A 15781-nucleotide genomic window follows, 5' to 3' on the forward strand; every position below is an offset into this window, starting at 1 on the left:
AAATGCACAGCCATTTGCACTCTGCATCGAAAACATATATATGAATGTGCTGTTGCACCTCTGATAACTTTTTATACTTATTCTGCTGTGTTTATATAAATAAGCCTTTTGGCGGCTTGTGTCACGGAGCTGTAAAAACGGTTACAGTCACTAAGTGAATGAATCGCGTTTGTGCCGAACTCTTATTACAAAGCAAAAACAAATGCTCTCCTTCCTTCGATCCATGAACGTTTCTCTCAGTTAAAGGTGCAATAGGTGATTGTCTTCAGAAACATTTTTTGTTATGCTGGTTGAAAATCTCCGCACGCTGTGCAGACAGAGCGAGAATGGCAGACAAACATCAACAACCTGATCTTCCTTCCTGGTATTGTAGAACTTTTACTAACTGTACTATAAAGTTTTCTCACATCATGTGTCATTTACCGGAGTCACAAATTGTGACGTCAACACGATGTAGATTTTAAACCCGGAAGATGAAAATAGCGCAAAAAAGCTTACAATTAACCAGTTTTCTCAAACAGTTAAAATTATCGGATGCTAACATTGTCTTCTATAATGTGCAACACAAACACCTCTGCTAAAATCTCAGAAAAAGTAGTCGTAGGGTGTAACACAGTTCGTAGTTCGGGAAGAAGGAGGCGGGAACCGGCGAATATTCAAACCAAACTTTAATAATAAAATAAACACAAAATAGCGCGACAGCCCCTCGCGGACGACTGTCGCGCACAAACAAAACCCGGCGGTCTCTCCGCTTGTTCCTGCTGCCCGATCTCCTCAGCACCGCGATCCCCCTCAGCAGCGAGGGCTCTCTGACAGCGTGTCCCTCCTTCGTCCTGGGTTTCGGCACCAATGTAACAAACGTTTGTAGGTCGGGAAGAAGGAGGCGGGAACCGGCAGACATTTAAACAAACTTTAATAATAAAATAAACACAAAACAGCGCGACAGCCCCTCGCGGACGACTGTCGCACACAAACAAAACCAAAACACAAAATAAAGTCCAGGCCTGGTCCTCTCTCGTCTTCCACTGTCGTCACTCCTCCTTTTTATCCTTCCGGAGCTCCTCCGTGAGACTCGAGACCGGTGAGTGGCGCAGGTATCGCTCATTAGGCCTCGCTCCGTTCCCACGGCTCTCAGCCCCGCCCCTCTCGTCACATAGGGTTTCATGACCCTTTAAAGATTTTGGCTAACTTGATAATGCTTTCAGCTACAAATGACCTGCATGTTAAAAAAAATCATGAGATAAACCATAGACAGTAATATACAGTATGTACACTACAATAGTGTCACCAAAAAGTATTTGGACAATTATGATTAATATGACATTACATAACAAAATATCTAAAATGCACATATTTTACGCAAAACATTTACAGTAATGTTTGACAAAATAAAAAATATATACTGTTAAAAATATATACTATATGGTTTAACTGACTGTATTGTTTAAAAGTTTGGGGTAAGATTTTTTTGACATACGTCTCTTATGCTGCATTTATTTCAGTATTGTGTAATATTAATCAGTATTGTGAAGTATCATTACAATTTAAAATGTTTTTTAATTTTGATACATTTTAAAATGTAATTTATTCCTGTGATGCAAAGCTGAATTTTCAGCATCATTACTCCAGTCTTCAGTGTCACATGATCCTTCAGAAATCATTCTAATATGCTGATATGCTGCTCAAGAAACATTTATTATTATTATCAAACTTAAAACAATTGCTTAATATTAGTGTGGAAACTGTAATGCATTTTTTAAAGAATTCTTTGATGAAAAAAGTTCAAACAGCCTTTATTAAAAATAGAAATCTTTTGTCTTTACTGTCACTTTTGATCAATGTATTGCAGTATTAAAAAAAATCTTACTGATCCTAAACAGTAGTGCATACATCTACAAAAAAGAAAAAGAAAAGTAAACAAAGTAAAAGAAAAAAGAAAAAGCTAGTTCTGAGGGAAAGTTTGATATTTTGAATATAATGCAATGACATTCAGTTATGCATATAAATCTTTATATAAATATAAGATTATATGTCCATGTATAAAAACTCACCTTTTCTTCCCTGAACACCTTTTAATCCAGGTGGCCCTCTATTTCCAACCTGTCCAGTTTCTCCACGCTCACCAGGCAGGCAGTAGTAACCTGTATCACAGACCCATACTCTCATCACAGTGTATTAATTGTATTACTTTAGAATGATAGCGTAACTCTCAAAGTTGCATGTCTTACATATTTAGGTATGATGTTATGTGTTTAAGGGTGTTAGATAAATGTATGTAGCATGTGACAGTCAAAACATTGTGCTCACCACAAACTGTTCACTCGAAACACATGACGAGACAAATGTTCACATCGTAACAGAATGGACATACACACAAAAGACACCATGCAAGCAGGCAAACAAAGAAGGATGACATGCTTTGAAGGGCATACAATAACTTCAGTGATGATGCACACATATATACATTATCAATAATGTCAACAAATTGAGACATAGGTTAGTGTGTCTACACTAAACATGCTAAATGTTTTATTAATATTAAGAACAAATGAAATAAAGAAGACAAAATATATCAAAAGACATCTCAATGAAAAAAGGCAATTAAAAAAGTCAGGGCTGATTAAGACAGACAATAGAAAATGTAACAATTTGAGGGGGAAAAAAAATTCTACTCACCAGGATTCCCAAGATTTCCAATTTGTCCTTTGGGTCCAGGACGACCCTGTTTTCCAGGTTCCCCTAGAGGAAGAGAGATTGAATGTTAATAAATTATATTAAAAACCATTTAAAAATCTCTTCTTCTATCTCTTTTATAACAATTAAATTGAAATAGTGAGAAAACAGTACACTACAGTAAAAAAGTTTGGGGTCCGAAGGATGTATGAAATTGATTAAAGGCATCAGAAAAGACATTTATAATGTAAAAAAAAAAGATTTCTATTTCAAATAAATACTGTTCTTTTGAACTTTCTATTAATTAAAGAATCCTGAAACAAATAACGACAACTGGTTTCTTGAGCAGCAAATCAGAATATTAGACCAATTATATGTGTGTGTGTGTGTGTGTGTGCGCATGTATATATATATATACACACACACACACACACACACACGCATAAATACTTATCCTATTTTGGACAAAACTACAGATCTTTGAATAGGATTATGAATAAATCCACTTCTACCTACAGCTTTAGTGTCCCTCAAATCCCATTAATGATGTAATTTTTCATATGCTTAAAGCCAAAAAACTGTAATGAAAAAGTACCTTCAGTTCAAAACAAGAAAAAAAATCCAGCTTTTTATGATTGCCCTAACATGTCAGTCACACAAATGATACAAGAATTCTTTCAAATCATTAGAGTGTCTATTAAAATGAAATATTTTGGTAAGCAAGCAAAAAAATATTACCATAGTTTAAGAGTGACCCATATATTTTTCCTGGGTCACCTTTTTCTCCTTTGAGTCCATTAAGACCCTGCAGACCAGATTCACCCATTGGACCTAAAAGCAGAGAAGAGTTAGAAAGAGAATCGAGAAAAGAAAGAAAAACGCACACTAAGACATCTAAGACCACAATTATGATTTACAATATATAAATACCATACAAAGATGACATTTAAGATAATTCACACCTGTTATAGATGCTCCTGGATCACCAGGGGGTCCAGTTATACCCATCGTCCCTCTATCCCCAGGAAGTCCGGCTGCACCAGGAAGCCCACAATCTCCAGGTGGTCCTCCAGCACACATAAAATAAATACACAAAGTTGAATACTTTTTAAATTAAATATCATATATACATTTTAAAATGTTATTGTATAATTTAAATGCATATTATACATTTGATATATAAAAATACAATGACGTATAAAAACAATGATATATCAAAAACTCTCCCAAACCCAAACAGGCCCGCCTCATCTGAAACTCTCAAAATAAAGCATTCTAGTTTGCACAGCTAATTTAAGTAAATAAAGTGAAACGCTCTTCATGCTAAATACTGTACCTAACCACAGACAGTACAGTACTTTTCACATGTGTTTGTGTGTAATCTTAACTATTACCCATCACACGGTTGTAATGGTACTTTGGGTTTCCTTTAGGTCCGGGGTCACCTGGGTAGCCCTGTTACATATTCACAGCAGCAGTGTCAGCAAACAAATGACAATACACTGAAGGCATAGATAACTCTTTCTAAATCAATTTCTTTCATACAATGCATAGCCTAGTCAGAATTTGCGCCTGACCTTTGGCCCTGGGTTGCCATATAGACCAGGGAGACCATTATCCCCACGTGACCCCTGTATATGTGAAAACATAACATCAGAAGTGACAAACAGTATAATTCAACAAACCTATCATTTCAAAATAAATAAATCATTATTAATAATAATTCTAAATGATTATGAAGTGTACCTTAGGTCCTTGAGAGCCTTTTCTGCCTGGATATCCAGGAAGGCCCTATTGTTTTAAAAAATACAACAACATATATAAGTGAAAAAGTAAACAAAGAATGAAGTTAAGAGTTTTGGTTATGAAATTTGAAAATAGTTTTCTGGCTTGCTTTCAAAATCAACTCATACTCGCATAATCTTAATATGTGAAATGAGGAGAACGTGATGCTAAATCCTGATACCAGCTATAGCATCTATATGTGCGGTGTTATGAATGGTTAGTTTGGAATCCTATAGTTGGTTAGTCTGGAATGTTTGGATTAGTTGGTTTGGAATTCTATGATTGTTTGCTTTCGAGTGTTATGATTGGTTGAATTTTTATTATTACATGGTTTATAGTCTTATCTGTTGGTTCGAGGTGTTATGTTCGGCTGGGTTGTGGTGTTGGTTGGTAGTGAATCAATTAATATGGAAACTAGTGAAGAATCTCACTCTGGGACCAGAGAACCCAATTATGCCTTTCTCTCCTTTTTCTCCTGGAGGCCCTTCAAAACCCTGGAAACACATAAATGAATGTAAAACCACATTAATGAGCTTCAACTAACACAGATCACATATCAGGGCTTGCTATGTTAGTTCAGAAGTTATTAGGACTGATAAATTCAAATAAATATGCAGCAATACTCACCTTTGGCCCAGGTACTCCACAAATTCCTTTCTGTCCCTTTCTCCCCTACAAAAAAGTTATAAAATTCCACCATCGTTTACTTCTTGGAAGCTGCCTGGCATCCTTATAAAACCTCAAAAACGGAAAACTCATTTCACATATGCAAGTTTTACCTTATCGCCTTTTACACAGTCTTCTGGGTTAGACTCCACATATTCAAATGGACCTGGATCACCCTGAGGACCCTGTTCTCCCTGTAAGAGAATCAAGATGATGTTGTTAAACACAAATTCATGTATGATATAAAGCCAATACCGCCATGCGTGTTATGTACCTCATCTCCTTTTGGTCCAGGCAGTGATCTTCCTGGGTCTCCCTATGGAGAAACAGAACAAAATATCATTCAACGGCTTCATATTATGCACATGTAGCAGAAGTGAAGCAGAAGCAGAAGTGCATGTTGAACGAAAAATGTTAGAAATCTAGAGCTGCTGCACTTAAAGACCAGGTTTTCAAGCTTATAAACTGTAAACTTTAGATAGAGAAACTTCTCAGAGAATCTTCAATTTCACTGGGTAGTACATGCAAAACTCACCGGTGGGCCTCTTGGACCTGGTAATCCTTGTAAGCCCTACAATAAAAAAAAAGAAGAAGAAGAAGAAGAAAAAAACATTATATATATATATATATATATATATATTTGGTGAGCATAAGAGACTAAAAACATTTAAACTTTTAACCAAAATATTAAAACATCTTTTGAATACTGCAAAAAAAGTCTCAGAAATTGTGATAATCAACAAAAAGAAAAACTGTTGCTGAAATAAAAACCAAAAACACTGTCTACATAATAGTACGGATGATTCAAAAATGGTGCTATTTTTGAAGAGTAAATGCTTTTCTCACCATAGATCCATCAGGTCCTATTCGTCCTGGTGGACCTTGTGGGCCAAATAACCCTTTCAGTCCCTTTTTGCAAATGCAAACACAGGCACACACAAACAAAACAAACCTAACTAATAAATAAAACTGCGCCAATAAAGATCACACTAAAGTAATACATTATAACTCATATAAGAACTGCTTTTTTGCACTTAGTACATACTTGTGGTCCAGGGATTCCAGGAAGTCCATCAACACCCTGTGAATGAGGTTAACAGAATTGTTGAGTATAAAAAGATAATTATAAAGTAGCTCTTAATAAAAATAAAAATAAAACTACAAAAGCATTTCACTGTTTAGGAAATCAGCTGTGTTTGCTTTTACTGTATATGACACAGCACTGCTCACCCTCCGGACTGCATGCAGAATTATAGTCAGCAGTAATAAAATATAAACACATAAACATAATTTTTGGCATTACACGTACAGGTGCTCCAGGAATGAAAGTTATCCTTGTAATCTTGTCTCCTTTGGATCCTTTTAACCCAGGTAGTCCCTGAAACAAGCAAAAAAGAAAGGAGTCATGGACGTAATTTACTGCGGGAATGAACACACTGAATGAACCCAGTCAACACAGAAGATAAAATACAAATAATATATAATACAAATAATATCGTAGATTCATTGCGTGTTAAGAAAAAAATGCCTGTAAAGTTTCTCATACCATGGGTCCTGGGAAGCCGGGTCGTCCTATCTCACCATTCAACCCACGTTCCCCTCTGGTTCCGTTACAGCCATCCTTCCCTGGAAACCCAGGAAGACCACCAGGCCCTGGATGACCCTGGAAGATATAATATAATATAATTTAAAATAATAAAAAATAATACATGTCACACATGCTGTCTAGTATATATGTACACACACAAACATATTTAATACAAATCAGTTGTTACATAGAGCATTTCTATTGTTGAATATTTCATGCAGACTGTCACTTACAGGCACTCCATCTAACCCAGCATAGCCTTTTTCTCCTTGAAAGCCCTAATACAAAAGAATGCAACAGAATCAAGGTCTTTGTATTGAGTTTTATAAGAATTGTGTGTGGATGAGTGTGTATTTCTATGTACCTGGTCTCCTTCCGGGCCAGAGAGCCCAGGCAATCCTATGAATCCACTTCGACCCTTTTCGCCATGAAGTCCTCGGGGGCCAGGCAAACCTGGAGGCCCGCGGGTGCCCTGCCGACCTAACACACCAGGATTCCCCTAGAAAACAAAGGAGGAGAAGTTAAATTTGAATATAATGATATTATAGTAATACTCCCTGCAACTCGACACACTCAGAAAAAAAGGTACAAAGCGGTACCCCAAGGTGCAAAGGAAAAAGGTACATGTTTGTACCTTATTTACCCATAAATGACACAAATTAGCACCTAAAGTGTACATATTAGTATCTTTTGAAAGGGCACTGGACCAGTGACCTTTTTTTAGCATGGAAAGCCCAACTTCCTGTACAAGAAAATAATAATCAGGAAAAGAGTTCATCTATAAAACATTTATGTTTTAGTTCAGCCATCCATAGAACTTAGAACCATTAATTTCAAATGCAAGTATCCATAAGTGTCTTTTTTATATTTTATATATATTTTTTACTATATTCTTTTTTTATGTTATGCAATTTTCCAGCTGTGACAGCCATCACATTCAGGGCCGGATTAACATGAGGGCTAGGAGGGGCTGAAGCCCCAGGGCCCGCAGATTGAGGGGGCCCGACGTGATTGTGGAGGAAAGAAAAAGTACACCTAGAATTGATTGGCCATCGGGAGCACCCGAGCTTTCCCATCACACCCCCACATATTAAGCGCTGTTATTAAAGCCAAAGGATACATGTAGCCTACATTAGTTCTCGACACAAGAAAGATTAATCCTTGTTTAGTGTCTATTTCAGTCCAAAAGATATGAGCGTTAAAAATGTATTTTACTCATTTACACTGGAGTTGCCGGTATCTTTTAATCGCCTCAGCTTTACTGTAGCGCATGGGAAACAAACACTAAAAGCCAAGTGATGAAACGGCACTAAGTTACCTGATTAAACCGTGCAGCAAAAGAGAACAGCTGGACCACACTGGACCGGTGTCTCCCGCCCGCGACTCGACACTTTCGCCGCTCTATTGGAAGTGATAATAAGCAGCACTTGCCCATTTGAATTCGACACACGACACTAATATGTGACACCGGACCACAAAACCAGTCATAAGGGTAAATATTTTGAAATTTAGATTTATACATCATATGAAAGCTGAATAAATAAGCGTTCCATTGATGTATGGTTTGTTAGGATAGGACAATATTTGGCCGAGATACAACTATTTGATATTCTGGAATCTGAGGGTGCAAAAAAAAAAAAAAATCAAAATATTGAGAAAATCGCCTTTAAAGTTGTCAAAATGACGTCCTTAGCAATGCATATTACTAATCAAAAATTAAGTTTTGATATATTTACGGAAGGAAATATACAAATTATCTTCATGGAACATGATCTTTGCTTAATATCATAATGATTTTTGGCATAAAAGAAACATTTATAATTTTGACCCATACAATATATTGTTGGCTATTGCTACAAATATACCTGTACTACTTAAGACTGCTTTTGTGGTCCAGGGTTACATATGTGAACAGTAAAGTCTCTGTATTGAAGCTAGCGAAAACCAGATTGAATAGCACCGACCATGTAAACTAAAGTGTCGAGGTCAACTGTAATTTATTATAGGCTACTTACAGCCTATTAAATATTTGGGTAAAATAAAGGCAATAAGTCACTTTTTAAAAGGTTTACTACTATGCATTAACTCTGGATTCATGAATTAGCTTTTCATTAGGGCAACTACAAAGGAGAATTTAATAGTTCTAAATAAACTTTAATTGCAGAAAAATATGAATTCAATAATTAAGAGTCTGCAATATAATGGAATATTAATATTGTTAAATGCATTTTAAGTATTAAAAAAAAAATCCATTTAAAAAATCATTTATTTATTTATTCCAATTGCCCTAACCCCAACAAAACATTTATGGGGGACTGTCTGGGCCAGATGGTCTGAATTTTAGAACCAGTCCAGCCCTGATGATTCTCCTCTTCTAGGGCCAGAAAGAAGACCTTCTAATAATAAAACTATTTAAAGTAAACTCCTTAAGGTAGCTGTATATGCACAAAAGTTTTTGCTTCTGGAAACCTGTTTGCTTTGACTTCATATATTTGGTGTTAATGTATTTATTCTTTTAATTTGTTGTAACCTGTAATATTTAGTGTGTATACTCACTGTATCTCTGTGTGTTGGAGATTTGATTTAAGAAACAAAAAACAAACAAAAAACAAATTATTCCTGTGGTAGAAAACGTGGCACCAAGATAGGCTACTATGAAGGGGGCCCTTGGGTTTGCTATAGCACCAGGGCCCTATGTGTTCTTAATCCGGGCCTGATCACATTTGAATCTGTTCCAAATGTATCATTTTGGAATGTACACTACCGTTCAAATGTTTAGGCGTTACAGTAAAAAAAAAAAAAAAAATTGTTGTTTGTCCAAAACAATTGTATACTTTTATTGGAAGCAGAATGTAATGGAAGCTGTAAATTAGTTATTTATTTAAAGTTATTTTAAATTGTAAGTAATATTTCACAATATTACAGCCATGCTGCATTGATGAGCATAAGAGACTTCTTTCAAAAACAAAATCTTGCCGACCCCAAACTTTTGAACTGTAGTGTATTTTTACGAAATCACCACAAGAGTGTGACAAAACATCAAGAACATATTACAATAACAGTACTGTTGTGTGTCACCAGATGCTGCTCTAGGCTTGAGTGTGATTGGTCATTGGTGTTAAGTGCTCTCATATTGTTTGACAGTGATTTGTCAGTTATGTTAAGTGCTTTCTTAAGTGTTCCGAGTGTGACTGGTGAGTAACTGTGTTGTATATATACTTTTTGTATATAATTGCATGCCATGTACTATAAAAAACAACTGATTGTATCGCATCTGATTGGTGCTATAAAAATAAATATTTATTTAAAAAATGGAAGGGGCAAAAAAAAAAAAAAACTACATACACTTGCGTGAGAATGAATTTGTGAATTTCATGAGTGACTGACTATTTAGAAGAGCTCTGACTAAAACAACACACTCTGACGGGAACTAAGAGCACACACACACACACACACACACACACACACACACACACACAGATGGGAACAGCAGTGGAGCATTAGGATTTAGCAGTGTATTTATATACACACAGCAAAAATCCTCAAAAAAGTTCAGTGGCAAACATGTGAAATATTTGACTGAAAGCAGTCCACACGAACACACACACTTCCTCTCTTCAAGCACACGGTGTTAAACAGCCTCCCTAGATGGGAGGAAAGAATCATGTTAATTGCGGGTTCTTCCCACAGCTGGTTTGTGACAGCTTCAGCTTCTGAGCACTTTTAATTACAATACCAGGAACAAATCTCTTTCTTTCTCTTCCTCTGGTCACTATCTTGAGCTGACAAAGCCAAAAGGTTTCATCCTCTATTCATGCAAACACACACAGGCATGTTTTTTTTTTTTGATGACTCAGTTGACCTGTAAGGCACTGGATTTGACTTTGATCAGATACAATAGCAAAGCACTGACAGGACAAGTCACTGAATAAAAGCTACAGACTAAAGTGTGTGTGTGTGTGTGTGTGTGTGTGTTTGCTAAAAGCATTGCAGTTCATTCTCACATTTTGTTCATTCTCAATTTTATGCTGCGACAACATAAGCTTATGATCAAGTTCTAAATATGAATTGTGTAGGGAAGTGTATATATATCTTAGGTTATGTAACTTAGGTTATGTACACTACTGTTCAACAGCTTGGGGTGAGTAAGATAAAAAAATACTTTTAATAAAAATACTATTAATATTTTAAAGTGATAATAAAAGCATTAAAATGTTACAAAATATATCTTTTTCAAATAAATTCTGTTATCTTGAACTATTTACTATTTTTTACTGTTTTAATGACTGTTTTTAATATTGATGATAATAAATGTTTTCTGCAGCAAATCAGCATACTAGAAGGATCATGTTACAGTGAAGACTAATGGCTGCTGAAAATTCAGCTTTGCATCACAGAAATAAACTACAGTTTAAAACATATTACAATAAAAAAAGTTATTTTAAATTGTAATATTTCACAATACTGCTGTCTTATTTTAATCAAATACATGCATCCTTGGTTGGTTGGTGACTTCTTTCAAAAACATGTAAAAATCCTACTAAACCCAAAATTTAGAACAACAGTGTATATAGCTGCAATATTTATCTTCATATAACTTTCAGACAAACATTTTAAATTTACCAACTAAACAAACACAAGATACATCATATTCTGCTTGACTTTGTGACGTGAAACAAGTATGAGAATATGAGTGTGTGTTAAGCAGCATGCACTCAGTGGTTGTGACAGAAGTAGATCAATTTGTGTTGAGGGTGTTCACAGTCTTTCAGGGAAAGCACTGACTGTGATAATTACTAAAGACCCAATGGATTCCCTCAGCAACGCAACACGCACACACACACACACACACACACACACATTCGTAGGCTACATCTTTGCATTACAATTAGGGCTTGCACCTCAAAATACAGCTGTCCACACCATCACACACAACTCCTGAACCATAAAGACATGTATTCACATGTAAAACTAATTTAAATATCAATAGAGCTGTTCAGGTTGCAGTGCTAAAAACCAAGGGCCAGTTGCACCAGCTAGACGTAAAAAATCTGGGTGTAAATCCTACACTGGGCTTTGCAACGTCCAGCTTTACGATAAATATTTACATCTGTTGCACCAACTAAAACTACGATCAGTCGCAACTACGCCCAGCGTAGACAATGCGCGTCCATGCTGACACATTCTCCTGCAGTGATGGCTGAGACGACATTCACACTGCAATGGCTACGACTACTAATATAAAACTTAATTGCTCAAGACATCATAACAAGTTAAGTCACCGCGCCATGATTTTATTGAGTAAACATTGACGTCTTACTGTGGCTGAAAAACCACATTTATAGTTTGTATTTTGTGATAAAACTGACAGAATTTGAAAGCTGATACTTTATTTGTAATTAAAAGTAACAAAGCACAAAACTTACTGCGATTTATTGGATGGCAGGCATGCTACAAATAATGAATGGAATTAAAGACGTGAAATATTTACAAGAATTTATACCATCCTTCCAAGCAAGATGTTGAATGGTACAGTTTCTTTTAATAATCCCAGATCAAATGTAATATTTTACTGCATAATTACATGCTGTACAGAAATATAGTTTTTATTAGGTCAATTACTGTCGGCAGTGGTATAGTCTACACCGAGCATCGTGACTGATATCGCTTATCCTGCCCGAAAAGACCATAAACATTACAGTTCACGTCTGCAGTAATAATTAACTAATAGACATGAATCCTAAAAACTAATAATGTCCGAGCAAATCATGACTTTTCACTTTACACCTACCTCTGACTAAGCGTAAGATTTAGTCTCAGACGTAGCACTGCGCCGAGATGGTGCAACGGGTATAAATTCTATGCACGACTTAAAGCACATTTTACGTCCAGCCTAGTCTTACAACCGGGTGTACGTCCAGCTGGTGCAACCGGCCCCAGAAGAGAATTAGCATGTTCACGCTATGGGTTTTTATCACAGGAGTATCTGTTTTATTAGTGAAAAAGTTAATGTTATTTAAAGAGACTTTCTTGTTTTGTTCATACCATACGTGGATTTTGAAACCGCTGTATGCATCAAAAGCATGCTAACAAGGGGCTATCAGGGTTTTTACTAGTGGTCTACCGATATATCGGCCAATATTTGGCATTTTTAAAATATCGGCATCGGCCAATAAGTTTTTCTGTTTGGCCGATGTGTTCGAGTAATGTGTTATTTTGACAAGGCGGCGGACTTTTATTTTGACGGCGCTGAGAACGGCAGCGCCTGCCTGAGCGCACACAGCTCACATGCTCACTCTTGTCCGCTGTCGTCGTTCAGTTCTGTCTAATATGGATAGAAGTCTATCTAATAATCAGATAGAACTGTTAAACAAAGGAATTAAAATGTATACAAAAAAGTATTATAACAATTGCTTCAATATTATTAGTAAGAGAAAGGCAAACATTATAATACTTTCTCATTTGCCGTCAGCATTCAGCAAATACGCATTTATATCGTTTAAACAAATCGTTGAATGACTAATGAACATTTAATTTCACAAACATTGCAGACTTGGTCGAATCTAGTTGAGATCTTGTGAAGTGTGCATTTGTATCCTGCATGCTCGCGTGTTCTCTGCGTGACGGTCTGTCCGTGCAAATTGAATGATGACAGGAGGAGAGTTCAGCTTGACTAGAGATGCGCGATCGACAAACTTTAAACTAGTGATTTCAAATTATGCTGCGCTTTATGCATTTGCCCACTGTCATACTGATATCATTTTCATTGCGTGCTCTATGTAAAAAGAGTGTTACCTAGGCTTTATTTAAAAAAAATAAATAAATAAAAAATTCCCAATGCACACAAACTTCCCAGAATACTGAGTGCCCTGTTGGTTACAGTGTTTACTTCCTTTTTAATTAGATTTTTATTAAATATTTATTTGTTTGTGAAAATGCTTTGTCTTCTAAAGAATAAGTATGTTTATTTTACACAATTATTTTTAATCCATTTTCAAATGATTTCAAATTTCTTAAATATAAATTAAAATAAATAAAATTATATAGGCTTTATATCGGCATCGGCTGTCAAAAAAAACATATCGGTCGACCACTAGTTTTTACCCTTAACTAAAACTATAAAACACATTTTCATTGCTTAAAATAGAATAAACATGAACTGAATTAGAATAAAATATAAAAAAAATCTTAATTTATTTTAGTTAGTTTCCAAGGCAACATTGAAGTACTAAAATAAAACGTAATAAAAACTATAAAGACAATGACAAAAACAGTTAAAAACTTTAAAATTAAAATAAAAACAAAACATACAAATAAAATGTAATTCAAAATATTAACACTGCTCTATTGACTAGACATGCAACGCCAAGGTCATGTGTTTGATTTTCAGGGAGTACGTGAATTGATAAATCGCTTTGGATTAAAGTTTCAGCTAAATGCACAAGTGTAAATGCAAATGGTAAAAAATACAGATTTATGTAATCTCATAATAAAAAAGGGGGATATTTCCGGTGAATTCACTTGAATAAACAAGCATTTTTTTGAAGACGCGAGGTCAGAAGAGATGTGGCTAATACCTGCTTTTGCAAGACCCCATAATCCCCCTCAGGCATACATTCCACAGTTCTAATGACAGCCATGCAAATGTCCTCAAAACCCTCCCATAATCTCCTTCTTAAGATTTCCGCTAGACCCACACGCGCGACACAGCGCGTGACATACTTATCTAGGGTGACTATAAGGACATGTCCTGGCCATGATTTATAAATTGCCTAAAATGTCTGGGTTTTGGCTTTGCTTTTCTATTGAAAAGCTCCCTACAGTCCTCATACATTATATGTACGCATATTCGCATTGCTTTGACCGTTCTCTGTAGATCTCACGTGCCACGATTGGTTGATTATCTACAATGCCCGCACGCTATTGGTCAAACTACTTTTTAATCATTACCTTCAGCGCGTATGAAAACAAAAGGAAAACAAAGTCAAAACCCAGACTTTTACGCAATTAAGAAATCCCGACCAGGACATGTCCGGGTAAAAGAGGACATTGTCTCATAAGCAATGCACGTGTTTTGAACAGTGGGGGAAATATTTATTCGATCCCCTGCTGATTTTGTAAGTTTGCCCACTTACAAAGAAATGAAGGGTCGGTAATTTTTATGGTAGGTTTACTTTAACGTATAGAGACAGAATGCCAACCAAAAAATCCAGAAAAAATACATTATATAAAGGTTAGAAATTGATTTGCATTTCAGTGAGTGAAATAAGTATTTGATCCCCAAGCAAAACATGACTTTTTTTTAAAACATGACTTTTTTAACAGGGCCATGTTGGCGGCGCGGTCGGACGCAGCGACTACTCCGGGTCCCAAAAACGGTGTTTTTATGTCTGTTAGTCTCGTTTCCTCGTCTTCAAACAGTCTCATCTTATCGCAAAATCAACAGATAAACACTCGGAAACACATCTAGTGACTGTGGTCCTAACTGCCTTAAGATCATTAACAAGCTCCTCCCGTATAGTTCTGGGCTGATCTCTCACCTTTCTCAAGATCATCCTTACCCCATGAGGCAAGATCGTGTACGGAGTTCCAGACCGAGGATGATTGATGGTTGTTTTGTATTTCTTCCATTTCCGAATAATCGCACCAACAGTTGTCTCCTGAATTCTTGCTGGTTGGTAGAGGATCAAATACCTATTTCACTCCCTGAAATGCAAATCAATCTCTAACCTTTATATAATGTGTTTTTTGGTTGGTATTGTCTCTATACGTTCAAATAAACCTACCATAAAAATTACAGACCCTTCATTTCTTTGTAAGTGGGCAAACTTACAAAATCAGCAGGGGATCAAATAAATATTTTCTCCACTAGTTACTTCTCCGAAAACCTGAAACCTTATAGGATAATGCCAGTACAATACACTGGCCAATTGTCGCTAATTATGCAAATACTGACAAGCCTGCAGGCAGTATATAATGTGGTGTGAGCGACAATTGCCTCAGAATCTAATACTGAACGCTTGCACTACTGATCGATAAGCAATCACGGCAACCTTCGCAATGTCTCAT

General features: G+C 36.1%; 1 protein-coding gene across 1 annotated transcript in view; it reads right to left on the minus strand.

The window, feature by feature from the left end:
• Positions 1 to 15781, minus strand: part of LOC107683428 (collagen alpha-4(IV) chain-like) — a 47030-nt gene that overhangs the window by 16661 nt on the left and 14588 nt on the right. Inside the window, exons 5-22 of the mRNA XM_016479479.1 lie at positions 7077 to 7211; positions 6946 to 6990; positions 6671 to 6787; positions 6434 to 6502; positions 6170 to 6205; positions 5971 to 6033; positions 5660 to 5695; positions 5399 to 5440; positions 5238 to 5318; positions 5086 to 5130; positions 4890 to 4952; positions 4420 to 4464; positions 4251 to 4304; positions 4068 to 4128; positions 3636 to 3740; positions 3412 to 3504; positions 2677 to 2739; positions 2052 to 2141 (exon numbers count right to left, since the gene is read on the minus strand). Of these exons, the coding sequence (XP_016334965.1) occupies positions 2052 to 2141; positions 2677 to 2739; positions 3412 to 3504; positions 3636 to 3740; positions 4068 to 4128; positions 4251 to 4304; positions 4420 to 4464; positions 4890 to 4952; positions 5086 to 5130; positions 5238 to 5318; positions 5399 to 5440; positions 5660 to 5695; positions 5971 to 6033; positions 6170 to 6205; positions 6434 to 6502; positions 6671 to 6787; positions 6946 to 6990; positions 7077 to 7211 (1243 nt within the window). The remainder of the gene's footprint in view (positions 1 to 2051; positions 2142 to 2676; positions 2740 to 3411; positions 3505 to 3635; positions 3741 to 4067; positions 4129 to 4250; positions 4305 to 4419; positions 4465 to 4889; positions 4953 to 5085; positions 5131 to 5237; positions 5319 to 5398; positions 5441 to 5659; positions 5696 to 5970; positions 6034 to 6169; positions 6206 to 6433; positions 6503 to 6670; positions 6788 to 6945; positions 6991 to 7076; positions 7212 to 15781) is intronic.

The sequence above is a fragment of the Sinocyclocheilus anshuiensis genome, unplaced genomic scaffold (assembly GCF_001515605.1).
Source record: "Sinocyclocheilus anshuiensis isolate Anshui unplaced genomic scaffold, SAMN03320099.WGS_v1.1 scaffold1170, whole genome shotgun sequence".
Lineage (NCBI taxonomy): Eukaryota > Metazoa > Chordata > Actinopteri > Cypriniformes > Cyprinidae > Sinocyclocheilus > Sinocyclocheilus anshuiensis.